General features: G+C 34.9%; 4 protein-coding genes across 7 annotated transcripts; all 4 read right to left on the reverse strand.

The window, feature by feature from the left end:
* Positions 1–1,031: 1,031 nt before the first annotated feature.
* Positions 1,032–6,039, reverse strand: LOC110997674 (organic cation transporter protein-like). Of its 2 annotated transcripts, none has more exons than XM_022265931.2 (7): positions 5,726–6,039; positions 5,033–5,264; positions 4,701–4,956; positions 4,222–4,541; positions 3,398–3,692; positions 3,145–3,326; positions 1,032–2,322 (listed from the first exon to the last, which is right to left on the reverse strand). In XM_022265931.2, the coding sequence occupies exons 1-7, from the start codon at positions 5,914–5,916 to the stop codon at positions 2,182–2,184; spliced, it is 1,617 nt and encodes a 538-aa protein (XP_022121623.2). In that variant the 5' UTR covers positions 5,917–6,039; the 3' UTR covers positions 1,032–2,181. The 2 variants fall into 2 exon arrangements, with proteins under 2 accessions (XP_022121623.2, XP_022121622.2); XM_022265930.2 differs by having other exon boundaries at positions 3,398–3,701.
* Positions 6,040–7,550: 1,511 nt separating this feature from the next.
* LOC110997678 (organic cation transporter protein-like) lies at positions 7,551–11,392 on the reverse strand. The gene is made up of 7 exons (XM_022265936.2): positions 11,145–11,392; positions 10,842–11,073; positions 10,519–10,774; positions 10,071–10,399; positions 9,173–9,467; positions 7,949–8,130; positions 7,551–7,742 (listed from the first exon to the last, which is right to left on the reverse strand). Exons 1-7 carry the CDS (start codon positions 11,330–11,332, stop codon positions 7,593–7,595), a joined length of 1,632 nt encoding a protein of 543 aa, XP_022121628.2. The 5' UTR covers positions 11,333–11,392; the 3' UTR covers positions 7,551–7,592.
* A 3,055-nt stretch (positions 11,393–14,447) lies between these two features.
* On the reverse strand, positions 14,448–19,388 carry LOC110997677 (organic cation transporter protein). 3 transcript variants are annotated; one of them, XM_045634423.1, is made up of 8 exons: positions 19,018–19,388; positions 17,592–17,957; positions 16,870–17,110; positions 16,393–16,648; positions 15,957–16,276; positions 15,403–15,697; positions 15,151–15,332; positions 14,448–14,847 (listed from the first exon to the last, which is right to left on the reverse strand). In XM_045634423.1, the coding sequence occupies exons 2-8, from the start codon at positions 17,783–17,785 to the stop codon at positions 14,698–14,700; spliced, it is 1,638 nt and encodes a 545-aa protein (XP_045490379.1). In that variant the 5' UTR covers positions 17,786–17,957; positions 19,018–19,388; the 3' UTR covers positions 14,448–14,697. The 3 variants fall into 3 exon arrangements, with proteins under 3 accessions (XP_045490379.1, XP_045490380.1, XP_045490378.1); XM_045634424.1 differs by lacking the exon at positions 19,018–19,388 and adding an exon at positions 18,734–18,993; XM_045634422.1 differs by lacking the exon at positions 19,018–19,388 and adding an exon at positions 18,294–18,578.
* Positions 19,389–20,017: 629 nt separating this feature from the next.
* On the reverse strand, positions 20,018–27,633 carry LOC110997676 (organic cation transporter protein). The gene is made up of 7 exons (XM_022265934.2): positions 27,397–27,633; positions 25,544–25,745; positions 25,328–25,428; positions 24,972–25,126; positions 24,183–24,815; positions 23,838–24,019; positions 20,018–21,486 (listed from the first exon to the last, which is right to left on the reverse strand). Exons 1-7 carry the CDS (start codon positions 27,552–27,554, stop codon positions 21,307–21,309), a joined length of 1,611 nt encoding a protein of 536 aa, XP_022121626.2. The 5' UTR covers positions 27,555–27,633; the 3' UTR covers positions 20,018–21,306.
* Between the last annotated feature and the right edge of the window lie 251 nt (positions 27,634–27,884).

Consider the following 27,884-nt stretch of genomic DNA (forward strand, 5'->3'; position numbering starts at 1 on the left):
AATCATTTTATTATTGTTTTTAACTATATATGAAAGTCATAACCAAAATAAATGTTTGAGCATGGGAATATAAGGGGTAATAATTGTATTTTGTATAGTAAATATTGGATTCTGTATAGTTTAAAATAATATCACATTATAATAAACGCGTGAAATGAATACCAGGAGGTACTTAGCTGGGATATGATCATTATCTATACAGCCCGCCGTAAAATATAAGATAAGGTAACCGAGTTTAAGCGGTGTACATCATTTCAAATTAGAAATAATGAGTGAGCGCGTATTTTAATTGTATTGTTATTCATTTTGTAATTGATAAGCACATATTATAAAATTACAGAACTAGATGTACACAACGTCGTTTATGTGTTAAAACTACTAAAGGTAACTGTTAACCATGATACGATACTGCTTTTTATGTATATATTTCATCTTAGATTGAATTCTAGTTTGGGGAAATTCAGTCGAAGTAAATAGGGTAATTTTGCCTTATTAAAATGTGTTAGAGCAATTTGTGGAGCAGCATTTTTAACTTTTTCAACTATTTCTGGCGTGGAAGCCTCAATCGGCCCTTACAGATCGGTGATCGTCTTCGGGTCCCTTCCTTGTTAGAAAAGAGCGTGCCATTTATAAATCATGGCTTTACCTGTAGCGGACTCCCCATAAACATCCCTTGGTTTCTGGAGTCTTTACTTTGGTAAGGAACTTTATATTGGCACAATTTGTGATTTTTTTCCGTAGTGGCCAGACTTGCAAATTAGGCCAACAATTGGTAATATACTAACGATGAGTTACTCAATCAGCGCCTGCTTGGATGAGTAAACACAGCCCTCCAACGAACTATTTTGTCGAAGGGAGGAAGCGATTGATGCCGATTGAGAGAGTGACAAAGGGAGATCGCGAAAATATACACGCGGTTGATGTATTCGTTAAGTAGTTACATATTAGAATTGTAGATGGCAATTCTGTTGCATAACACCTTGTGTAGTAAACGCAGATTTTTTTATTTATTTATATTATCATTAGCACATATTATACAGTATGTAAACAGTGTAGTTATAGATATTATATGCAAATATAGAGATTCACATGATCCAAGACTGTATCTTGATACACTTTCGATGATGTTTTCACTCCTTTTCACAAAAATTTAGTTATGTGACTCCTTATTATCAAGGGGACTTATGTCCCACCAAACCATCATTGACGCAGGATGATGACCACGTTTTACCTTTGCGATCACTTGAGCGGCATCTTTAGAAGTGTGAGCGTCCATTTTATAATTTTGCTAATTGTAGTGTTCTTCGACGGTGAACATTTTTTCATTGGTAAAGATGTGATTTCTGTGCTTTTCACTCTCTTTAATTGTAATATAATAATTGTAATAGCACCGAACTTCAGGTCTTGTTTTAAATATGCGACAGATGATTTAGGAGGATTTTTTATTTCTTAATGAGATTTTGACGAATTCTGACTTTTACTGCATTAACAGCCTTTGTAGTTCTAACAGCACCTGACGGCGACCGGTTGTTGTATTTGTCGAGAGTACGATATACGAATATACGGCTGATCTTTAGAAGTGTCTAGCCAATGACCGACAGCTACACCCACTTTGTGCAAGGCAATGCCAAAAAGGTCAATGCAATCCTATTTTCTTTAACACTCCATTTCATATTCTAATTTGATAATGAACACGAAAAAATGTGAAATGGCGCATAATCCCAAATTCCAAATTCAAAATATTTGTAAAGTAAAAAAATGAAAGTTTTATGTAACAGTAGTTATGGCCAGACTAGTATAATAATAACAGAGTAACGGGAATGGAGCACTCTCCGTCATGGGTAACAATTGGCCAAAATCATTTCCGGAATTGTAAAAGAAAAACGCCTTTTGTGTGGCAATCAAGATTATTGCCACATTACAGGGCTTACCAAAACACGCAAAGGTCTTAATACTACAGTTTTATTCAAAATATTATCCAATTAATGATTACTTGCTTGAAATATATATTCTATCTTTTAAGACAAATTTGTACGCCGCACCGTGTGGCAGAATATGCTAATAATTATCATTATTATTATTAATATTAAATGCTATAAAGTTTTATAGAAAAAGAAATCCTTTCTGCCTTAATGCAACTTCTACGTTTCATGTCATACACTTGTAATTGTCCTCGGGACCTTATTTTCCAATAATTTCGGCCTCCTCCAAGGTATCCGGCAATTTCTTTCCAAAAGTTTCAGGCTGCGTGAGGACCGAGAGGCCTGACATTAAGCCCAATATAGCGAACACTGTGTTTGGCAAACCAAGCCAATAATTTGTCTGAAAGCATGGCCGTTGTATTAATGTACCATTTTACATAATATTATGTACGTGGGTAACACTGAAAATGTTTAGAACTGCCCAGTTTCTAACATAACTAATGAAAACTTTTTTTGAATATTTGAATTTCAATTTTAGAACACTTTGGTAACATAATGTATATTGCATTCAATTGTTATTTGGTTTTGTGAATTGTCGGCAAATCTTAAACTCTTGTTACACGTGAAAATGAACTTAACGCGAGAAAATGTTCGGTCTATGATTTGTTATAACTTGGGTGGGTGGGTGTTTCCTTTCGAGGATCGGCCAACTAAGGTAAAGAAAGAAATAAGTTAAGGAAAATATATGATTGCTTCATTCTTTAGTCGGAAAGGTCATATCGCGACAGTTGTGCTGGAAGATGGAAGGACAGTTACTGGAAACTGGTTTGCCTGTTATCTTGGAAAAATTCGACAGCAGCGCCCTCGAAGCAGGATCCTCCTTCACCACGACAATGCTTCAGCTTCAGCTTCAGTCATCTGCCATACAGTCCTCACCTGGCGCCCTGCAACTTTCATTTATTCCCCGGAACTAAAGATAAAATTCGAGGTATTCGCTTTACGAGCCCTGAACGAAAATGACATAGAAGAGATCCTTCAGATAGAATGGGCCCACTGCTTTTCTCAGTAGTTCCATCGAAAGCGACGATGTGTAGAGAAGAACGGAGACTTTACTTCTAAAAACAATTAAAGTATTGGCAACTTTCTACATTAAGGCGTTTTTCATTTTCTAAACATTTTTAGAGTTACCTAGGTATACACATTATACAATGTAATAACTTACAAGAAGTGGTGTAAGAGGTGCGCATATAGAACCAATCCGACCGACCATTGATGAGAAGCCCAAGAGACAGTGTCTAAACTCGGTGGGGTAGAGCTCTGACGTATAGAGGTACAGAGATGTGAACACCAGTGAGATACCGAATTTACCAGCCAGGTACACTACCAGCCGGAGTACTGTGAGATCTACAACAAAGAAACATTTTAAATTACGCGAATTTAATCTGAATTGTACACTTTATCAAAAAGAATCTCACCTGCTGGTATAAAAACGAATGCTAAGTTACAGGCTGCGCTGAAGAAGAAACCGGTACAAAGCGTCGTCTTTCTCCCGAATCGATCCAATGTGAGCACGGCCGTGTAGAAGCCTGGTATTTCTATTGCAACTGTCAGGATGTAGTTGAGGTGTATTGTCTTTGATAGATTCGTGGAATTAATAGACAGGCCGTAGTAGACGAATGTTGTGCTTATCCACCAGATCGGTGTAGTACACACGCGTCTCAAAAGAATTTTCGATTTAAAGATTGATTGTATTAGATTCCGTCGATCAGTCTGCAAATTCTAAAATATTAAAAAAAAAATGTTATGAATTTTAAAGTCTATTTATTTTTATGATATTTATTTAAAAATTTCAAATTAATAAGAACTAAAAGATAAAAATAACATTTATTACTGTTATTTTTATACAAACAAACAAAATGAAAACTTAAACTACAATAAGAGCCTGCAAAACAAAGTTACGGTAAGGTGGTAGAATGTTGTAAAACACATCAATATTTTCATAAATGATTATTATAAAGTTGTAAGAGCGAGATAGCCTATTCACTGGACCATTAAAACTAGCAGATAAGCGAGTACGTATAATAGAGTAATAATGGTTAAGACACTCACTTGTTTGCCGATTCAGAGAGATGAGTTGGGGGTTAAGGGACCTTTTTATGAAAGATTTATAGACAATGTCTAATTATGTTACATCTTCCTTAAGAAATTTAACTACTTTACAAACGACGCCAGTCTTTGTTATAATAACTTGCTAAACTATTTATATGAGGAGTTAAATATTTCAAATGAAAATACATACTTTTAAGTTTCTTGTGGGAGGATTCAATAAAGCATCCATAGATTTCGCACTTATGTTTGTTTTATTTGTTTTAGCGACGTTTTCTAGTACTTGTCTAGCTTCAGCGTATTTCTTCTTTGCTAACAGCCACCGGACGCTTTCAGACAATATCCAATAGTACGATAAAAGAAGAAAGACCGGGATATACAGGGTTAGGAGTAGAAATCGCCACGGGCGCACAAGCCAGGCTACTACACCTAGAACTACCTCCCCGCAGGCAAACGTTGCCGAAGATGTAGCGGACGTAAGAACTCGATACCTAGGGCCTACTAACTCGGTGGCTGTAATTAAACAAAATAATCATTGCATTTAAGAAAAACATATTGAATTCTAAATTTTAAAAATGACCAAGTGAGCTCCTAAAAATGTGTTTTAATAAGGATGCTGATTTATTAAAAAAACTTTGACTAAAATAGTAAGAGCCAAAAACAAGTACTAACAAAAAATGTAAGCAGAACTTGCTAATCCTGCTCCTAAAGTAGTTTGCAGTAGTTGTAGAGCAAGAAACATGGTGTAGTTTACTGAAAAAGCCTTGAAAACCCCAATTAGGGCCGTGTTGAAGACACTGAAGAGTAATGCCATGCGTCGCCCAAAGTGGTCAGAGATGTAGCCGACAAGTGGTAGGACCAATAACGTGCCTAGACTACTCAGCGTCCCAGCCAGGGTTCTAAGCCATTCTTTACATCCCAGGTCAAACTGCAAAAGATAATTAATTATATTGCTATACTTTTACGTTGTAATTTAAAAAAAAAGGTTAGTAAAAGATACTAACATCGTATACAACAGAAGAAACGCCATCGTAGACAAATTCATCGCATTTTTGTGTGATTAAGTGATCAAAGAGATCTATGGGGCAGTGAAGCAAGGATCCGTTATAGCCAGTATGCGCGGGCGCATATCTTTCACAGCTTGCTCTTGCATCTGTTCGTGGTATTGCATTGGTGATCCAGTCTGGATCGAAGACATCACTCTTACTACTCTCACCGCACTCGGGAATACGACATCTGATGAAGACAAGAATCATAAGTTTCAGCATATAAGAACTTTGTACTAAATTTATGATTATTCTTGATTGATAATGTATTATCCATGATGGATAATGCATATGCAAGGGGGTGTTGTCGGCCTCTTTTAAATTAGTACGCACTTTTTTTAAATGACCCTTAATGAAAGTCGAATTGGCACGGCAATACTTCTGTAGCTGGCTCCACATAGTGGTGATAATACGGGTGCAACTGGGGTACTCTGCCTTGACATCCAATGATGAAACTCAGCTGCAGGTATTAATTAATCCGAACACTGTCCATGATAAATGCAGTAGAAGATGCAGAGGGACTCACATCTCTACACAACGCCAAGGGATCGATTCTTTTCGTTCACTATTCGAACTGCTTTGCATTGAAGATCATTTCTCGGTAGAATAAAATAAAACAACTTATAATCACAATTCCAACGTAACACAAACCTATGTGGAAGCGCGGTGGCCGTAAACACATAATCGCCAAAGAACCCCGAACTCATCATTGGAAGTGCAATGAGACATATGTATTTAATCTGAAATCGTCCAAACTGGCCCAACTCATTCACCAACACATAGTCCAAATCTACACTTCTCTTAACCGTTTCTTCTGCGGCCATATCCTTGGCTTCACACATTTTTCTAACGTAACATATAAAATGAAACTTATAGTATTTAACTTAACACTCGGCTGTATTTCAATTTGTAATTTTTAGAGACAAATTTAATCTAAATCGTTACGTCGATCTATGTATCTTGTAGTGAGAATGTAACTTTAATCTTATCATATTGACAGGGCATTAGTTAGATATAACAATGAATATAAGATGAGGTTTTATTAGAGTTATTGAACACGCTTAATTCTGAATGAGCTATCGAATATTATATACTAATGCTGTCCCAGCAAATTTTATAATATATTACACACATTGTTTAAACAATATCGAAACGAATTTTATAAGTATTTGCATATGCTCAAAGGCATTTTAATATATGATCCGTTCGTGACAATTCTATTATACAATCATATCTTTACAATTCGAAACGTTTCACACAATTTAAATGTGAAGTAGGTGTATTGAGTTTCGCTTTTCTTGGGCTTTTCTTTGGAACTCATCGTACTCAAATGTTTCTCTAACTCTTTTTGGACGCTCAGTACCGGTACCGGTCATCATCCGGTGTCTCCTACGGGGTGCTCCCTATGCTGTGTCAGGTGAGGTCTAAGAGGTACCTCACGCTCTGCCTGTTCTGCCGCAGTTCGAACTTTATTAAAATTATAGCTATTTGTAGTAATTGTTTTGCCTATTAATTTTAATTAATTAATAGGCAATTCTATTACATTCTAGTTGTATAATTACGCTTTCGTGAGTCTATTAATTTAATTCTTTTCCTATACATTATACATTATATTGCTATTATAATATTCACAATTTTATAAATGACCCAAAACAGCCAAAACAATTTTGTGTGGTTTTATGAAATCACGGTAAAAGTGAAACTTTTTTCACATTATAGACATTTAATTAAATTTTTTTGAAATAATATTCCATTAAGGGTAAAAAAGGGAAAATTGGAATGATAATGGGACTAATAAAAGTTGACTAAGTCTCCAACTAATTTTTTTTTATTGAATTCTGTGTCTTACAGAGTACGACATACACAATACTTAACAATTATTTAGATTATATACACATTAAAATAGCGTGGAGCACATTGGACATTTCACACAATATCTATGTTAAAATATATATGTTATGTTGTGTAAGATTTTATGTATGTGCAACATTTTTGATAGGAAGCCAAGAAAAAGACGTTACTTTTAGTCCAGGTCCTTAATATGGTCATTTTCATGCAAGTCTCTCTGAGAATACAAATTAATTTCTCTTGTTTGTGTTAAATAAAACAATTAACAAAAACTAACAATGATTAGAGAAATATAGTGTAAAACTGTGATTCATTTTATTATCAGTGGGTAATAATAGCCTAATTTGTGATTTGCATAATATAATATTAAATTGCTAATATATAAGAAGACTGAACGCAATAGAACTAACGCCAGAAGACGAGACTCGACAGTTTCTTTGGTTGAAATGAAACAGAAATGATTTCAAGCATTTTTATAAGGCCTGATAAACTTTCGAATAAAGATCAGTTAGTGTAGTTCTTTTAAATGACTCGACATACGTATAGTATGTACTTAATTGAAACACAAATAAAACTAGAATTTATATAAAAAATAATAAATATTTATTACTATGAATAAAATTATAATGATTCGACTTAAATATTTCCTTCATCGTTCCTGCATCTTACATCATTTCTTGTCCCTTCCAATAGCCTCTGCATCAGCAAGAGTATCAGGCATTTTGGTGCCCAATGTTTCGGGTTGAGTGAGAATCAGTAGACCAGAGAGTATACACATGCCTCCAAACAACATTGACGGAATGCCGTGCCAATAGTCCATCTGTGATAAAAAGAAAAATTTAATATTTTTAAGAAACTAATTCAGTCTTATCCCACAATTTTACCTGGAACGTTAGTCCCTTATTTTGTTTACTGTGACCAAAAATCCTCACAGAAATAAGCTATATATAAATCACTGGAATAAGGCAAGTTTTCTACAATATGGAAGTAAGGTGGATGGTTGTCGTTTGATATAAAAATACTTACAAGTGCAGGTGTGAGCGGTGCTATGATGGCCCCTATTCTGCCAATCATCGAGGAGAAAGCCAATAACGTGTGTCTAAATTCTGTGGGATACAGCTCTGATGTGTAGAGGTACAGAGAAGTAAGTACCAACGAGATACCGAATTTACCTGCGAGGTACACCAACAGACGGGCCACGATGAGCTCTAGAACAGATTTCATACTTTCAATTCTAGAAGATAAGCAATTTTACTCTATACAATTTAGTTACAGGTAGTAAACGTAGTACTATTTGAAATTGAGGTAAAAATTATTACTGTCGAACCCTTTCGAATTGTCTACAAATGCTGTAGGTGTATTCATTATGTAATTATTTCATTATTTAATTATTAAAATTCATTATGTTTTCGATGCTTTGTTCGATGTGAAAGTGGTCGATCGTAGAATATTCTGGGCGACAGGTTTCCAGTTCTTGATCTACTTGTTATTTGATGTCAATTTTCGTTGATATTGTGCTCGGTAATATTGATATAAACAATTTATATAATACGGATAGCAAGCTGATGGGATTATACTTCTAAATATCTAGGTGTAGGTTGGCTTTATATGTCGTACGGTATTCTACGGATTAGGTTATATACAGAAGCGTGGCGTAAAGTTTCTTGGCAGTTCTTCCTGCCCGCTCTATGCACTTGACTTGAAAACTGGTAATAAATGTAAATATAGAATTAATTTAACTTGTTTTCTAACGTTCATAAGTGCACTTGTTTACCTATATTAATTATTTAGAATTTACTTTGTTGTACACAAATACGACATTTGATTAGCACCATTGTTTTTGCACTTCTTCCTGTTCTGTGTTAAAATCATTGTCAGATATATAACCACGATAGGTTCTCCAATAATAATTTAATAACACAATTTAAAGTCTATATTTTATCAAGCTATAGTGATATAGAGACCAAAATCTCAACTATTAATTAATACGCGACCAATATTTTTTTATCAGTTTATCACTACTTTTGATCGCGTTTTGATTGAATAAATCAATTACAACCAATCATTGTGACCATCGAATGATAAATTGCATAAAACCCATTATTCATAATCATGACGAAAATATAATTAATTATTAAACATATCCGATTGAGATTCTAATCGAAAAATCAAAACATACACACACAGCCGAATTGTTAATATTGATTAAACTTATAACCGTATTACTCATAATTGCAGTACATATCTTACCTGAGGGAATGAAGACGAAAGCTATATTACACGCGGCGCTGAAAAAGAACCCAGCTGACAGAGTGGGTTTCCGTCCAATCCTGTCCAAAATGAAAACAGCCGTAAAATATCCTGGAATCTCGATGGCAACGGTCAAAATGAAGTTCAGGTAGATTGTGTCAGAGAGACTGGTAGAGTTGATAGAGAGACCGTAGTAGACGAAGGTTGTGGTAATCCACCAAACGGGGGTGGTGCAGACACGGCGTAATAAGATTTTCGACCTAAATATTGTTTTCAGAAGGCCATCCTTGCTTTCCTGGAAATATAAAGAGAATAAGTAAACTTCCTTAATAAATAAGTACATACATGTAAAAAAGTAAGATTCAGAAATCAATTTACGTTTTTGTACTAGGCTATGAAAACATTCATATAACATATATAATATATATATATATATATAACATATACATATATATATATATATGTCTATCAAAAATGTTGCTAGGACGTGACAGTATAAAATGATTCATTTCAAAACCGTGTTTTTTATAATTGTTAATATCCTATATTATCTTGCAGTAATCAATCAATTAGGTCATTGTAAATATGTTATGAAAATCACATATCGGCGATAAACTTTTGAATAATTAGTAAGAGTAATCGTTAAAATTTATCAACAATTTTATATAAAAATACTATTGGCTTCAAGAATCTAGAGTCTACTGAGAACAAGAACAGAGAATTTCACCGCAACCCTGTAAAGTAATACCGAGTGATAAAATATTTAATTAAAGTTTTATATATATTCTTTTTTAAAGTTAACTATACCAATTTATCAATCAGATATATTATGAATACACCACGCCATATTTACGATGAGTATGTTAAAAGTCGTGAATAATAAGATATAATGGAGTACCTTCACTGATTCCGCAGTGACTGCGGGTGGCATCAACAGTCCTTGCATGGACTTTTCACTGATCTGTGTCTTGTTCACTCTTGCAATATTTTCTAATACCGTCCTAGCTTCTTCAAACCTTTGCTTTGATAGAAGCCATCTGATGCTCTCGGACAAAATCCAATAATAGGAGATAATGAGAAAAGAGGGAATATGGATGGCCATAATCATGTAGCGCCAAGGCTGAATAACCCAAGCTACTGCACCCAAAATCACTTGTCCAGTTGCGAACATAGACGTTGCTGTGGCACTGGCCAACACTCTCCATTTGGGCCCAACCAGCTCAGCAGCTGTAACAAGGAATGTTTTATTTTATTCTGAATTTATGGTCTCTGTCCAATAGTTCAATATTACCTGTAGTAATATTAATTCAATATAACTTCAAATGATTTTATATCAAACTTCTCACCAAAGATATACGCTGCACTGAAGCTTCCAGCTCCAAGTGTAGTTTGTAGAATTTGAAGGGCCAAGTACATATTGTAATTTACTGAAAAAGCTCGGATAAAGCCGATTAATGCAATATTAAATACACTTATGACCAACGCTATTCTCCGTCCAAATCTATCCGATACATAGCCTGTTATGGGTAACACAAGTAAAGTTCCTACGCTATTAAGCGTCCCCGCTAATACTCGCATGACCTCCTGACAGCCGAGATCAAACTGAAAAAAAAAATATTTTTACTTTTTTGATGGATATAATTATTTATTGAAGAGAAAATCTACTTACTTCATAGACAACTGAGTTGTCTCGTGCATAGACGTAACTATCACATTCAACAGTGACTGACGAGTCGAAGAGTTCTGCGGGACAGAAATCTAAAGAGCTGTTAAGACTAATATTTCTGGGTCGGTAGCGACCGCAGGTGGATGCTGACGTACTCTCGGGCATAGCATTCGTTAACCAATCGGGGTCAAAGGGGACTAATTTCGAATCTTCACCGCACTCTGGGACACGACATCTTGAACACAAACGATTTATTAATAATAATTAAACACCAAAAACATTAACTGTTTTAAAGTTCTGAGTTACCTGTGAGGGATGGCTGCGGCTGAGAAAATATATTCACCCATAGCGGCGGACAAAATAAGCGGAATCGATACAAGGACCATGTAACGAAGCTGAAATGGTCCAAATTGACCCAACTCGTTTACTAAAACATCATCTAAATCTATTCTCTTTATTTCACCAGTTTTTATTTCGTCTCTTGCGTCCTCCATTTTTTTTAACTGTACGACACCGCCCGATCTCTCACTCTTTCCGTCCCACACTGAGTACGGTAGTGCGATTGCGATTAATTTTAATAAATACTTAATACACGATTGATAAATATTGATTAAATCAAGATCTGGAAACTTTATTATTATGACTGTAACTGGATTTTTTAAAGAATAATTTCCTGGTGATTTTTTTGGCCACTGTGATACTTTTAGAATGATTTAAACTTGAAATTTACTACTATTACAGTATTGTTTACACTTTTTTATTACATTATCTAAGCGCAATTACTTATAATTCTAGATTAACACAGATTGAAAAAAAAATGTCCAACCCAATAATTTATTTATTAGAAGATTTACAACACAATACAGAAATAGATGTATATTATATATATAACATTGTGGGCCAATTACAAATCTTTACAAATAGTTCTTTTTTATAACAAGAAGGTAAACATTCCAAACATTTTTAGTATAAAACAAAAAAGAAAAAAAAACAGAATTTAATTAGTTGACAATGAAAGGTTATCAATGCATTTCATTCATTATGGTTTCAATAATTTTGTGTCAAAGCTTTCCTTGGTGTCACCACTCTCAGCATGGTGCATGTAACTAGTCTAGCCATAAATACTGATACTGAATACTGACATGAAAACTTTTATTTTTTTTTCAACTTTTTAATTATTTTGAATTCGGAACACTTATATAATTCTAAAACTTTTTTCGATTTTGCACCATTTTACATTTTTTTTCGTGTTCATTATCAAATAACAATATGGAATAGGATGTTACAGAAAACAGGATTGCTGTGATCGACTTGCACAAATTGAGTGGAGTCGTCGGTCCAGACACTTCTAAAGCTTGGTATCAGCCCCATCTTCGTAAATCATACTATCAACAGATATAAAACTACAAAGGCTGTTAATGACGTAAAGCCAGTATTTGTCAAATCCAGGAAGCAAAAAATCTTATAGCGAGTAATGAAGATTCCCGCTAGGACTTTGTGGAGGATTATAAAACAAGACTTGAAGTTCGGTGCTTTTTATTATATACAAGACATGCTCTAAATCAATCTTTAGAATTAATGCGATTGTATCGATATAAACTTCTTCTATTGTGATACGCAGGTGAAAAGCACAAAAATCTCTTTAACAATGGAAAAATATTCACCATCGAAGAATACTACAATAAGCAAAATATAAAGTGTTACAGTACGAAATTTCCCGTCTATAGATCCATAGACTCATGGGCTAACAGAAAAACGCAATTTCATTAGTCACCGAACTTATGGCTGGAAAAGGTATATAAAATCGTTTCGTAATGGGTAAGCACATATTGAAAAAATACAGAATTATAATGATGAAATTACAGATATAGACAGCTTCATTTATGTGCTAAAACTACTAAGAGAAACGTTTAACCATGTTATACTTAGATATAAAATATAAGGGCAATTCAGTTCAGAAAATGTATGAGAACAACTTGCGAAGCAAACTATCTAGATAGTTGCGACCCTTTGTTTAAGAAGCCCAAACTTGTATCCCTTCCTTGCATGTGCAATTGCATGTGCTTGATTATTGGTTCACAAAAAAAATGTTTTTAAGTCAACGGGAATGGACCACTGTCGAAGTAGACCTGGGGAAAAATTTGTGTCGTTTACCAAAAACATTCAAAGATCTTCCTACGATAACCACTTAATGTACTACGTTTGGGAAAAAATATTATTCAATTAATGATTACTTGCGTGAAACACTAAAATTGATAACGTAATATTATATTTTAATAATGTAATGATCTAGTGATAAAACAATATAAGAATTGACTATAATGATATGACTCATAATGTAATTGTAACTTCTATTCTAATTTTTTAGACTAATTTGCAAGCCATTATGTGTGGCAGAATATGCGAACTTTAGATTGTACCACCATAACATTTTTGTACCATATTTTTACAAATAAATTACTATTATTATTAATAAAACACTTTTTTACGGATTATAGTTATGTATTATTGTATTTAAACTTATAATTATTTGGACATAATTTTAAATTTAAACCGACGTTTCGCGTGCTTTACAGCGTGCGTGGTCACGGTGACTGAAGACAAAGGTGTTAAATGTCAAAAAGTATACTTTTTGACAAAGGTGTTAAATGTCAAAATGTCTTCAGTCACCTTTGTCTTCAGTCACCGTGACCACGCACGCTGTAAAGCACGCGAAACGTCGGTTTAAATTTAAAATTATGTCCAAATAATTATAAGTTTAAATACAATAATACATAACTATAATCCGTAAAAAAGTGTTTTATTAAATGTGTAAAAGTTATGTTAATAAAAGACAATACTATACTATTATTATTATTAAATAAATATAGTTCATAGAAAAAGAAAACCTTTCTGCCTTAACATGTATTTCAGCTACTACGCCTGATGTAATTTAATAACATGGACACTTCCAATCAGCTATCTATCTATTAACTATAATTATAAGAATTATAATTTATAGAGTTATTGAGCACGGTATTAATGAGCTAACCAATATATGCAATATAAGCAAACTTCATAAAATATAGCACACATTATTTAAACAGTATCGAAACGAATTTTACAAGTACATATTTTCATACGCACAAAGGCAAAACATTTTCAATATGTGATTCGTTCGTGACGCAATCTTTACAATTCGAAACGTTTCACGCAATTTAAATGTGAAGTAGGTGTATCGAGTTTTTCTGTGTTTGGGCTTTTCTTTGGAACGCTGAAGGTGTTATTGGGGAATTCATAAAGAAAATAGGCCCAAATAGGGTCACTGGTCAACTAGATTTTTGGCTTTATTTAAATATGTATACCGGTTTCATTGTATATATATATTCGTTAATTCCATTCTTTATGTCTTAGTTATTATAAATCATGTCGTCACCTTATTTTATTTTTCCCTATGTGGTAGCCTGGAAGAGATCGCTCGAAAGCGTTAAGGCAGCCCGTTGATAATTGTTATTAAAATATTCTTATTGTACTTATTTCGTGCAACGAAGTGTTAAATAGGACAAATAGAAAATTTTGGAGACGTGTAATATTATCAATGAAATATTAAAAAACTAATGTGCAAATAAAGCTATATACCTACTTTTTTTTATAAAATAGTGTTAAAGAAAAAGACCAGATATATCTGATTTATAAAAATAAAACAATGCTTTTATATATTAAATAGGTACCTTCTGGATATACCCCTTGTCCTTATAACTTTAATTTGCTTTATACAAGACATGCTCTAAGACATTGAATAGGTTAATGACATGACATAACTTAAATTTGATATGAAAACCGTGTACTTTTGTTGTTTTAGTTTTGAAAATTTCATCTTTTACGCCTTTATCTTTCCGATATCTTCAGCTTCCTCCAGGGTATCTGGTAGGTTTGTTCCAAGTGTCTCTGGTTGCGATAGAACTAGAACACCAGATATCAATCCCAAAATGGCGAATATTGTGTTTGGCAAACCGTGCCAAAGGTTAGTCTGAAAATGGGAATAAGTCGTTTAGAGCTGTGTCAGTCTAATGCATATACTATGAATATGACACAATTAGTTGCAACCTATATTTTTCTTTATATTACGTCTACATTTTGTTTTACAGAGAAGTGTCTGATTAGCTTTTTGTTTCTTTCAACACGAAACAGTTACATTCGATGTTAAACTCTCCCTGGAACGGCGCTCACATCGTGATGTCATAGAAAAAGACATTAAAAACTGATATATTATGGAAAGCTATTGAAATAGATGACGTTAGGTGATTAGATTAGGTCAAAAAGAAAAACTTACAAGTAATGGTGTAAGCGGAGCACAAACAGAACCAATTCTACCGATCATTGATGAAAACCCTAAGAGACTATGTCTAAACTCGGTGGGGTAGAGCTCTGACGTATAGAGGTACAGAGATGTGAACACCAGTGAGATACCGAATTTACCCGCTAAGTACACCACCATGCGGAAGGCACCCAACTCTGAAATCGATATTAAATTATGAACCAGCGCGATTTATAATAAAGACCAAACAAAATACGGTATACTAACCTGCTGGTATAAAAACGAATGCTAAGTTACAGGCTGCGCTAAAGAAGAATCCGGTACAAAGCGTCGTCTTTCTCCCGAATCTATCCAATGTGAGCACGGCCGTGTAGAAGCCTGGTATTTCTATTGCAACGGTAAGAATATAATTTAAATACACTGTTTTCGACAGGCTCGTTGAGTTAATTGACAGGCCGTAGTAAACAAACGTAGTTGTGATCCACCAGACAGGAGTTGTACATACACGTCTGAGCAGAACAGGGGATTGCAATATTGATTTCGTCAGACTGTGATTCTCGTCCTGAAATATCAATTCAAAGTATAAATCAAACAATATGGTTTTACAACCACCTGGATTTGCACCAATGGGTTGTCTATCTAAGCATGCCATTTTCTTCATACCTTATATCCAAAAAGTTTACCAAAGAATATTATATTTAATATATTCGAATAAAGAAATGATCGCCAAACAGATACATAAATCTGATGTCCGGACTGTAATGGGTTATAGCAGCAATTTGAAAACTATTTTTTTCCTAACACCCAATATCGATACTTACTCTCTCCGGTTTAGTGGGAGGATTCATCAATTCATTCATAGATTTCTCGCTAATTTTGGTTCTGTTAACTCTCGCGACATTTTCCAGTGCTATTCTAGCTTCGGCATACCTTTTCTTTGATAAAAGCCATCTGATACTTTCCGAGAATACCCAGTAATAAGATAAGAGAAGGAAGACCGGGATGTAGAGAGATAGTACCAAGGTCCGCCAAGGTTGGACAAGCCAGGCCACGGCACCGAGGACTACCTGACCAGTGGCGAACGTCGAGGAACATGTAGCGGAGGTAAATACTCGGAACTTGGGGCCAACTAGCTCTGCAGCTGAAATTTATACAATTTCCTTCAAAAAATTCTTATAAAAACGTGCTTATGATTTCATAGACTGATTGTATTGAAATAACTTTCTATTTATAAAGTTGTTATTCAAAATTACCTACCAAAAATATAGGCAGCGCTAAACAATCCACCTCCTAACGTTGTTTCTAGTAGTTGCAAAGTCAAAAACATTGTATAGTTTACAGAAAAAGCCTTGAACACTCCTACGATAGCCGTATTGAGGATGCTGACGAGCAGAGCCATGCGACGTCCATAATGGTCAGAAATGTAACCGATGAAAGGTAGAACTAATAACGTTCCTAGGCTACTTATGGTTCCTGCAAGGGTTCTGAGCCACTCCTTACATCCGAGATCAAACTGAAACGAACATACATTTTCAACTATCGAATATTTTAAAGTACAAAATATACATTTGATCTATATAAATTAATTGTGATCAATTATATACACAACTGCGTATGAGTGCTTTGCTGTCACTGTGGGCGAAAGGTCAATTTATATCCGCTTAAGACATTTTATCAAAGTACTCAAACCAAGACAAAGACCAACAACCAATATTACTCAACGTAAACACTTACGTCATATACGACAGAAGTGTCTCTTTCGTACACAAATGCATCGCATTTCTGGGTATATGAATGATTGAACAGTTCTATGGGACAGTTCAGCAAAGAGCCATTAGAGCCAGTGCCTGCAGGTGCATATCTTTCGCAACTGGAAAGCGTAGAATCCCCCGATTTGACCGACACTGCGTTGGTGATCCACTCTGGGCGGAAAACGGCACTCTTATTTATCTCACCGCATTCAGAAATGCGACATCTGAAATTATTTAAATTTTACACAGTTTAAATACTAGATAAGGTGCAACTAAAATAAAAAAACAGTAATAAAATACATTGTAATCTTTTTCGAGGGAATGGCAGACAATTGTTAGTTACTAAGTATGCTGATTAGTAAAAGAACAGCATCGAAATTTGTATCATCGTAAGACGTAAATAAATTTGTGGCAATGATAGTAATATGTACCTTTATAGATAAGTTATAGTAAAATACACAGAAGAATAATAAAATGGGCAATGAAGTACCAGATGCATAACAATAATTTAACGCTGATTAGCATTGCCTTTTAGCAATTTTATCCCCAATAACTGCAATCTACAGCGCCATTGCACCTAGCTTTTAAACATCTGATATTTTCCCATGTAATAAGTATTACCATATCGGCAAGTATAAGAGGACTGCAGATTATTTAGCATTCTAAAACAAATTGTTCAGATAAAATATTTGTTTGACTTCTAACCTGTGCGGTACTGCAGCCGCTATGAAGACGTAGTCACTGAAGAAAGCCGAGCTCATGATAGGCAACGCAATGAGACAGATGTACTTGAACTGAAATCGCCCAAACTGGCCCAGCTCGTTAACCAGGACATGGTCCAAATCTATTAACTTCTCACTTTTTCTCTCAGATTCCAAACTTTCACTTTTGTCAGTCATTTTATTTAAGAAATTAAATTCCTCGAAACAGCGAGCGCTGTTTTAACTCGTCGCGCGTTGGCTTGCTCAGTTTGGTTTCATTGGATTCGTTTTTATTACTTGAAATATTAACTACTTAAAGTAATTAACACTTATTACTCGTATTAATGTTGTCTTAGAATTGCTTGATGACCTATGTCGTTAATATAATAACTTATTATTATTAATATAATGTTAAATACAAGTTATTTGGATCACGTCCACTTCCTCAGCTAGCAAAGCGACGATAGATAATAAAACATAATATTTACATGGAATAGATCAAACAAATACTCGCTCTTACACTTTTATATCCCACAGTTGTCTGATGTAAATACCAAAAATATATGTTTGATTTGATTAGTATTAAATTAGTAATAAATGCAATAACACATTGTTGTATAATCAAAGCATTTATAAGAACATGTACTGTATATTGTAGATCAAATATAAATCTAGAAAAGAACTTTCAAATGTTAAATTAGCTAACCGTAGAAAGGACTTAGGTGGATCTCCACTACGTGAGTGTCGTCTTTACACTTGATCCACTCGAACAAGATGTATGTCAATATAACTTAAGCAGATAATGAAAATGAAGATGATCTTATCTCATGAATAGGGGTTTATTATCACAAAATACAGCAGTTACTCACTTCTAAAAGATTACGGATGATACGGATAGATGATAATAATGACAACAACAAAATAGGTAGTTATTTATGATTGTTAAACCGATGTAGCAAAGTCACATAACTGTTTTTCTATAGGATTTTTTTTTAATTTAATTATGCGTATGTTTCGGTTTTCGATTGAAGAATTATTAACTTTATTTAATTTTAGATATATATAAATATTAGATTTTCTTCTACTTAACATATAAAATAGTATCTTGATTATAACTAACATAAAAGTTAACAATAAAACCTTTACCAACTACACGATAATTTTAAACACGTATTTAGTAGACATTTGTTGAACGTTACACAATACAAGCGACACCAACACGATCACACTGAAGGTACCTAAGTTATTTAACTTTGGTTTTGAGCCGATTGGCCACATTGCATCACTTTCTGATATCGACCTTAACTAGCCACGACGTTAGATCTCTCTTCAATATTAGTAGAACTAATAAGTCGAATAAAGAATTCAACATGCCGAATAATGTCCGAATTCTTACTCATAGTAAAAAATACGAATTAACTAATAAACACCTTCCTTTTCGCTACATGTGTGCTCACAGTTATTGCCAACTTGTTACTAACATTTTTATTGGAAAATCGAAAGTATTTACTATGACTAAAGGCAAAAAATTAACAATTTCTTATTGAGGTCTTGGTTATCTGGTGTATGTAAGCCTTTATTCAGATGTTAACTATGTTGATCATCCATTTCCTGATTACATTATCAGACAGCAAAAGACATCTCGGATATAATAGCCTCATTGTGTATACAACTCACATCCGCCAAGAAGCAAGAGGTGTGACCGGCAATGACGCGGCTCTGCAGCTCGCATATTATATACGACTACTTTTAAAATAACCTTCACAACTTCGTAAAGAGTGGTTACTGCATGACAGATACAAAATTACCATAAAGCCTTAAACTGAAGCGATATCACTGAAGTGAAATCAAAGAAATATCGAATCTTATGGTCTATTAGCGTAGGTAATTCATGCTTTATGAATTTCGCGTATCATTCGTAAAAGATTTAGATGGGTTTGTTTGACAATTATCGCGTATAGTTCTCTCAACAAATACATCATTTAAAACTCTGAAACGATTTACAATGAGGGTAGATTTTCTTGACTTGATTATCTGTACAACATACCAATATATACCTATATCAATAACAAACAAGGCGATTAAATTGCACGTACTTTTATTATTTAAAAGGTGGAGATTTGATTTCTGAACACAAATAAAGTTGTTAATATTAAAGTAAATTTTGGGCCCTATATAATTTTACGAGCGTAACTTCGAAACAACATATTGCTCATTAGTTTTGTAAGGATTATGGTTATCTTACACCGCGAATAAGAGAAAAAAGCAAGTCACTATAATACAGAATCTAAAATTAAAATTTTATAAGACATGTTGCAACAAACAAAGTAAAACCTACCACATAATAACATTCTTCATTCATCTTCATTTTTAAATAACAAGTCGCACATAATTTTGGTAATTTTCAACGCTAAATAATAGACACGCAAATTAGCTGTACATATTTTATTTGTCATACTTTTGGCATACTTAGAAGTTCTCCCAATTCTCCTATAATTTTTTACACATTTTTCATGACGTAAATTATATTAGTGAGCTCCCAAATAAACTAGACTAGATCTATCCTTTATCTTATAATTTCAATAATATTTGGCAAAAATTTTGTTTTGCATAAAATATCGTTTTAAACGGCACGCAATACAAAATAAAATGAAACCCATTTCTTTAAATAAATAAAATTCCCAAAATCCTCGAATCTTGTGGTGCGGGACTTTATTGTACACACGTATTGTGTACAAATATTTATATATTAAGAAATTTCTTTATAGGCCAGTCGTCTCGCCTTCGCTACGCTCTTGTTGCATGGCGTGGAACAGAAATCTTCCAGTTGCGATCTGTAGATTCTTAATATTACGGATAAAGACTCGGTACTACCTTTATATCCGTTTGATCCAGATCGCAGCTGGAGGCTACCAGTACAGGACATGTCTATTGAGTCATTGTCCAATCCAACCATTTATTTAAAAACGTACATTTTTGATAAACCTCAAATACCTATTAAGAAGTTTTGTATTCATCATTGTAACAATAAATTAATGTGACAAAACATCATCTATTCAGCGCATAATAGTTATTTTACAGTTAGAAAACAATTGTTATATCCCTCCCTAATATGACTCAATTTAAGTAAAATAATATGATTAGAGGTAATGTCGGGTGTGTTAAAAGCATGTTTCCATGCCGTCTTACTTACCATAAAATGTAATCAGTTTAAATACAAAACCCTTCAGTGTTGTTTCTGATATACAAAATGATATTTCACCAACATTTTATGAAATAATTTTTTGTTGTGAAGGTTCGGTCGTCTAACATTTCTCGCAGGCGCTGCATTATATTTCATGATTTATTTCCGATTTAGCACTAGCGAAACTTTAAGAAAATAAAATATTTTAATGTGCATAAAATACAACTTTACAAAGATAAAATAATATAGAATATTGTTATACGGCTCATCCTCAGTCAGGACAATGCAACCAGATTTTTCACAAAAACACTCATTTATTTTCAACACAGCTCCAACACAAATTGTCAGAAAGAGAGCGGCTATTTTAGTAAGTCTATTCTTAGTAGAAGCACTTTAAAACTATACTAAAAGCTATATCTTCATAAAACTATAAACAAATTTTCTATTGGATGAGATTATGGAACGCAAATCAAGAGCTTTCAGACCGTGATATTTTTTTTTAAGGAACGAACAAACTGAACCGCGAGACTTAAACCTAGTCCACTATGATGTCTGTGGTCTTTCTGGTTCTCGGAGCAATGGCTATCCCTTCAGCCTGCTTGATGGTATCAGGCAGCTGAATGTGGAGAGTTTCTGGCGTGAGCAGCATCAGAAATCCTGCTATCGCTGCCATTAATCCGAATAAAAGGTACGGCAGTGATGGCATGTACTCCATCTACAAAAAAAAGATATGTATAAAGAATATGATTATGTCTTCGTATTATTTGCATGAAATACAGTACAATTAAAATATTATTAAATAATATTGGCAACGTCGGAACTTATCGCTGTCGAGCGATTGAATAAGCTAAAGGAGTAAATAAAATGAAATAAGGTGAGGGCTAGAAGTGTAAAACTACATAAGACTGTAGCGTCAGCGTTTATGTCGAACGCGCAGTGACGTATCATTGGGTTTGTTAGTCGTTTACCGGTCGCGTCCCGGGTGCCCGTCGACCTAATATAAATAGGGAAATAATTAATATACAGTGACTTGACTTTTAACTGTGTTTATTTTAATCACAATATAATACACCTTAAAAGACATACAATTACTTAGACAAAAAAAATGGACGAAAACAGAGCAATTCTAAGATATGTAGACTTAGCCGATAGGTACAGGAAGCGAATTCCATTTCTCAATGTGGATAATCCCTATAATATCGCTAAGAAGGTAAGATCACGCCGCAGACCAGGGTTACCAGCTAATGGGTTACCAGCTCTTGCGGAACGCAGAGATGTTATTATATTTTCGTAGACCGAATATAAAACGGATAAAAAAATGTTGCAGATGATCAATTTTACCAAGCAATTCCTTATTTAGATCTGAAGAGCAAGAATGAGCACAGTATAATGGTAGAAGGAGAGATTGTACCAATGAGGTTTTAAAGAAAATTACTAAGTGGTAGAACGATACTGGAGGCTCCGTACAATTTCGATTAAATTTTTTTCTGTTCGGCAAATATTTAAAGTCATACCATTGATTCATAAATTATATGAATCAATGGTATGACATTAAATATTAATATTATCGGCGACCCTAAAAATCGAAAAAATTATAGATATCAGTGATTCCAGGATGTATAATAGGGACAATGGGTTACATCATCATAGCACGATCCATCAGATCTGGCTAGAGAATCCAGTAAAAAAGAAGAAGGGGACGCTAAGACAAGGAAAAGATGTCAAATACTTAATAGAAAAGTCCAGATTTATATTATTTTAAGATAGTTTACATTCATACCGGCAGCATTTAAGGCACTTTCTACTGCGCACCTCTTTGTAGAACCAGTTGCCAGTAGAGGTATTTCCAAACCGACACGACTTTGAGGTATTCAAGAAAAGAGCGTACAATCCCTGATTTCGATTATGGTGATCAAAACAAGATCTTTCAGAAAAGCAACACCAAGAAGTAGGTCATTACTTAACATTAACATTGTTGAACTAAGTCACAAGAGACGGTGTAGCAAAGCAACTATTTCGATCGGCAGTCCTCCTTTACTAAGAAAGTATAGAAAGCATCCATAAAATTTCTGGTTTTATAAAGAGGACCAAAACTTTCAAAACCTACAAAATCGTCGACTCAAAGAAAGGAAAGTAGATCACAACAAGAAGAATTTTAGTTTTAGTGATTAAAGTAAATAGAATTTACATGCAGGTATTTTAGATCTAATATCCAAAATGTTTAAAAAATTTAGAAATATTTAATGTTTTGTTAGATTACACTACGTCTCACATTTTCTATGATTGATTATAAAAATGCCACGACACATGCGATTATGAAACAATGTAGGTATACAAGTTATCTGTTGGAATTTCAACGATAAGACATTTGCTAATTACTGTTCATGCCCTTCAAAGACAAACAATGATGCAAATATGTATTCAATATCCTTGATATTTAATAAGTTCTATAAAAACTTGGAATATCGACTCGCTATAAAATAGGTACATACTACACTAAGACAGTAACATACCTGTTACAGAAGAGAGAAACGTGATTAAAACATATTGATATATAACAATTTCACAACTGTATTTGCTAACTATCCGACATTGTACATCCCGTATAGGGGTATCGTGATCTAAATACGAGATCTAACCAGCAGAGGTGTGAGTGGTGCGGCGGTGGATCCTATTCGTCCAATCGCGGAGCAGGAACTTATCATGGATTGACGCACCCGAGTTGGAAACAATTCTATTGTGTATATGTAGATAGATGCAAACACCATGCTGATCATAAACTTGCCCACCATCGTTAGAGCTGTTCTCTCTGCAACATCAGTTTATGAATGAGGTAACTGCCTCTAAGTAAAAAGGGCACCTTTTTCTTATACACGTGCTAGCATGCATGTGCAACATGAACTAGTTTGCTAGTTTAAGCATCTACTTTAAGCATCAATCTCTTTTCAACATACATTAATACCTATTAATGTCTTAAATAAATACTTAAACTAGACGAATGAAGCATGGCTCCTGCTACTACCGATGAAAATACAATATTCTATTTTGGTTTCAAAGAATACTTACCAAAAGGGGGGTCTGTGGCGCGATGAGTTGCCCTATCCGGCCCCCCATAGAGCACAGCGCTACCATCGTGTGACGTACTGATGTGGGGTACAGTTCTGATGTGTATATATATATACTACTGAACACCATACTGATGGCCAGCTTTCCCAATAAGTTGAGGCACGTTTGAGCCCACTGTACATCTGAAATAACCTATCACTACACTACCATACTTTAATGATGAAAAACCTTTAGTCAAAAATTATCTCTATTTGAATGTACCAATTATTAACTCTTAAAGGTTACTAATTATTCAGTATTTAAAGTGAATGTACAAATACGATGATTAAAAATAATGAAACTAACGTTCTGGTATAAATGGCAATCCGAGCAGTGATAATCCGCAAACGAAGAATGCAGTCATGATAGACGCCTTCCTCCCGAAGCGGTCCAAGGTCAACACACTGAGACAGTATCCCGGAATTTCTACCAGCGCAGTGAGGAGGTAGTTTACGTAACTATTGCCCCCGAGGGATACAGAGTTTATGGATAGGCCGTAGTAAATAAACGTCACTGTGATCCACCAAAACGAGCAAATAAACAATCTCGACATCAAGACCCTGGAGCGGAGGACTTGCATCGCCAGAGATTCCTTCTTATCATCGCTCGTAGGGGCGGAATCTTCCAATTGAACATTTTCATCGGTCAATAATTTTATCGTCTCCGGGGATAATTTCTTTTTGTTTATCTCGGCCGCTTTAAATATTATTCTCGCTGCCTCCTTTATTTTTCCTTTGCTTAGCAGCCATCGGACACTCTCTTCTATCATAAAGCAGTACAGGATAAATATGAACGATGGAGCGTAAAGGACCCTCGTCAATGTTCTCCACTCTGGAATTCCCCAAGCGATTAGTGATACCAACGCTTGCCCGATGGCAAATGCACAGGATATCATATTTCCGCCGAGGACTCTCCGGTTGATTCCCACCATCTCTAAAGCTGCAAAGGAATCAAAAATTAAAACCAGTCCAACGATTTTCATTTCAATAACCTGTTACTTTAAAATTAATACAGATCAAGTCGAGCCAGCACTGGGATAACTTTTCACTATCTCAGTTCTACATAATTAATAATCTAATGGTTCAATGAACTCACCTAGAATGAAACCCGAGGTGTAGACGCCTGAGCCGACAATAGCTTCGATTAGCTCAAGGCTAACGTACATGATGTAGTTGGTGGAAAAGGACCGGATCACGCCCACCGCCGCTGGTGCCACAGCCGTCAGGATAAACGCTACGCGTCGACCGAATCTAGAGATGTTATTGTTTTGCTATGGATTCCTCACACTTTCTACTTCGTCAGTTATTTGACTCTTATAGATACATATTTTATCAAAGTTAAAGATTAGAGAGAAAAAATTCAATAATGTTTATTTATAAATCAAGGAAGAAAAATGCTGCAATTCTCGGGACAGCATCATTATAAACAGTAGACTGGAGTGAATAACTTACGAGTCTGATATATAGGCAGTAAGCGGCAGCGCGATGAAAATGCCTGCACTGTGTATGGTCCCAACCAGCGTTCGCTTCCACTCGGCGCACGCCAGGTCAAACTAGTCATGGAAAATTAACAAGAGTAAAGAGAAGAGATCGGTTTACTCAAACTCGAGTGCTGTGCATATTATGTTAGCTAGTTAGCATAGCTGTGTGTGTAATCAAAATTCTTACGGTGGCAACAATAGTGTTGTTGTGTTCATAAACCCAGCTGTTGCAGCGTTCAGTCTGGGAGTTGTTAAAGGAATCTGCCGAACAAGTATCTCCCGTAGACACATATCGCTCGCACCGGCCGCCCGAGTCTGGCAGCGCCCACGGCCCCCAACCATTCGTCTCGAAACGAGGCGGCGTTTCTTCACATTGGGGCACGCGACATCTGACATAGGGTTAACATATAATATCTTATCATAATATGGATAATATGACAATGACATTTACCCAGTAAGCCATCTATACTATTTCTCTGGGAATGTACATACGTACGTTTGACAGGGACCGAATCTACGAGCTATCTAAAATAATGGTCCGATGCCTAAAACGTCATCTAATAGAAAGAAAAATAGTACCTACTTACAAAAAAGATTAATAAGCTAATTTCTATCGTATAGAACTGATAAAAATATTTAAAAAATATAGTTTTTTGGTCAAGGTTTTAGGAAGTATGCTATCTCACAATGCCACCATTGGTTATTATCTATTATTTAGTTCCTACCTAGCATTGCTTCCTAACGTTTGCAAGATTTATAGCAGTTTGAATGACAAATGTTAATCTAAGACATCCTGCTAATCAGATCAAGTAGCGGAAATGTCCTCCACTAAATATTATGCTGTATTGCTGCATAATGTATGTCCTGGAACTGCCCATTTTATACGTAAAAAGATAACATCGAATATTATGAAGAAAAGGATTGTATTAATATAGTTTATAGGGGGCAGGGGCAAGGGTGGACTAAGAGACGTGAGACGGAGACGCGGGTACTGCAAGTTGACCAGGCACCGCATCGCGGTTCGGAGCCTGTTCCGAGGCGAGGCGATTCCGATCAGTGTGCGTCGAGTTGATACGGTGACGATCCCTTTCCCAGTTGATATGTGTGCTTTGATCTGTTTGCGGTACAACACAAAAATGATTAAACGAACAATTTGTTTCTCTAGACTAGGCGAATTTAATATAGGCAGTTATCCGCTCGCATTAATCAACTAATCCAAACAGATCGACGATAAGGGTTAATATCGAGACATCACGTCCAAAATCCATAAAGATTGTGTCATTAAAGCCATAAATATCCCGACGTTTTAATGCTACCCGATCCTTTCAATTGGCAAGAGCAATAATAATGATTACTTTTAATAATACATACAATATGTCTATCGGGGCTTGATAATGTCATATTAAATACTTTCGGAAAAGCGGTTTACGATAAACCTTAGCCATGCTTAGTGCGTTAATAAAAAAAGACTTACAAAAAGCCTATAACACTAATGTAATGGACGAGATAGCTCGGTATATACATTTTATTATGGACTTTCTTTGGTTTTTATGCAAAATTCTAAACAATTTTACGAATAAATAGACAAGATAAATTATAATTTTCCCGATATCAGCGTAACAAAAACGTTGTTTATCACAGCAGCGACCTCGAATCCGACGACGATTCCCTTCCTCGAAGACTTTATAAACAAAATCTCTCACAATGACATTATTTATTCAACACAATTATTGCGTATAATCAGTATCTTGTGCAAGTTAAATGTTATGTATGGCAGAATTTTAATTTGCTCATAAAATGAAGGTGGTAAGCTTTACGCAATTATTGGAGGAGATCAATAAGAGCAAGAAAAAAGCAGGTTCGGGAGCTTAAGTAAATGAACATTTAATTAATTTTTCAGGAAAAGAATTTCTTGTTACGGTACTGTTTATTTTCAAACAATTTACCCCGATTATTTACACTCATGAAATGAAGTGTTTAAGCAGTAATTAATTTGTTATGAAGACAAATTTATCACAAATCTAAATAACTCGTAATCACCTGTAATTTATGCTGGCAGCTGCAAAGATATACTGACTATTGTAAATCGCACTAAATAGTATGGGTACCAAAATTAAGAGGTAGTTCTTTATCTGATATCTTCCGAACTGTCCCAACTCTTCAAGGACCAAGTCCAAGTTTAACTTCTTTCCGGACATCGTGCTGCGGTCAGCCAACGCGTGTACACAGCACGCTCGCGGCGCGTTCGGCCGACGTGTGGCTAATCTGATTGACTTTTTGCGATACAAATCAGTGAGAAAATCCTCACTTGTCGATAGGCCGTTTAAATGAAAATTGACTCAGATAAGGATAAATGTGCCACCTTTGTACTTCTTTTTATAAAATTTTGTCTGCTGCATCCCACTCGGTGAAAGTGTGGATGCAAGCAAAGCGCGTAAACACACCTGTACCGGATTTTAGCGGCGTTAAAGATGTACTGGCTTTTGTACATGGCGGTGAAGATGATGACGGGCACCACCCATCGGTAC

The sequence above is a fragment of the Pieris rapae genome, chromosome 3 (assembly GCF_905147795.1).
Source record: "Pieris rapae chromosome 3, ilPieRapa1.1, whole genome shotgun sequence".
Classification (NCBI taxonomy): domain Eukaryota; kingdom Metazoa; phylum Arthropoda; class Insecta; order Lepidoptera; family Pieridae; genus Pieris; species Pieris rapae.

What these genes read in the sequence shown, in the direction of transcription:
- LOC110997674 (XM_022265930.2), bottom strand. Translation starts at nt 5,916, where the DNA reads ATGTGTGAAGCCAAGGATATGGCCGCAGAAGAAACGGTTAAGAGAAGT. An exon ending in CTCCCACAAGAAACTTAAAA is followed by an intron (nt 3,702 to 4,221) that starts GTATGTATTTTC and finishes TTAATATTTTAG; the next exon opens with AATTTGCAGACTGATCGACG. An exon ending in CACCTCTTACACCACTTCTT is followed by an intron (nt 2,323 to 3,144) that starts GTAAGTTATTAC and finishes CCATGCTTTCAG; the next exon opens with ACAAATTATTGGCTTGGTTT.
- LOC110997678 (XM_022265936.2), bottom strand. Translation starts at nt 11,332, where the DNA reads ATGGAGGACGCAAGAGACGAAATAAAAACTGGTGAAATAAAGAGAATA. An exon ending in ACAACTCAGTTGTCTATGAA is followed by an intron (nt 10,775 to 10,841) that starts GTAAGTAGATTT and finishes TTTTTTTTTCAG; the next exon opens with TTTGATCTCGGCTGTCAGGA. An exon ending in CAGTGCAGCGTATATCTTTG is followed by an intron (nt 10,400 to 10,518) that starts GTGAGAAGTTTG and finishes TCCTTGTTACAG; the next exon opens with CTGCTGAGCTGGTTGGGCCC.
- LOC110997677 (XM_045634423.1), bottom strand. Translation starts at nt 17,785, where the DNA reads ATGACTGACAAAAGTGAAAGTTTGGAATCTGAGAGAAAAAGTGAGAAG. An exon ending in GCGGCTGCAGTACCGCACAG is followed by an intron (nt 17,111 to 17,591) that starts GTTAGAAGTCAA and finishes AAATAATTTCAG; the next exon opens with ATGTCGCATTTCTGAATGCG. An exon ending in ACACTTCTGTCGTATATGAC is followed by an intron (nt 16,649 to 16,869) that starts GTAAGTGTTTAC and finishes TGTTCGTTTCAG; the next exon opens with TTTGATCTCGGATGTAAGGA.
- LOC110997676 (XM_022265934.2), bottom strand. Translation starts at nt 27,554, where the DNA reads ATGTCCGGAAAGAAGTTAAACTTGGACTTGGTCCTTGAAGAGTTGGGA. An exon ending in ACAACACTATTGTTGCCACC is followed by an intron (nt 25,429 to 25,543) that starts GTAAGAATTTTG and finishes TTCCATGACTAG; the next exon opens with TTTGACCTGGCGTGCGCCGA. An exon ending in ATTGCCATTTATACCAGAAC is followed by an intron (nt 24,020 to 24,182) that starts GTTAGTTTCATT and finishes AGGTTATTTCAG; the next exon opens with ATGTACAGTGGGCTCAAACG.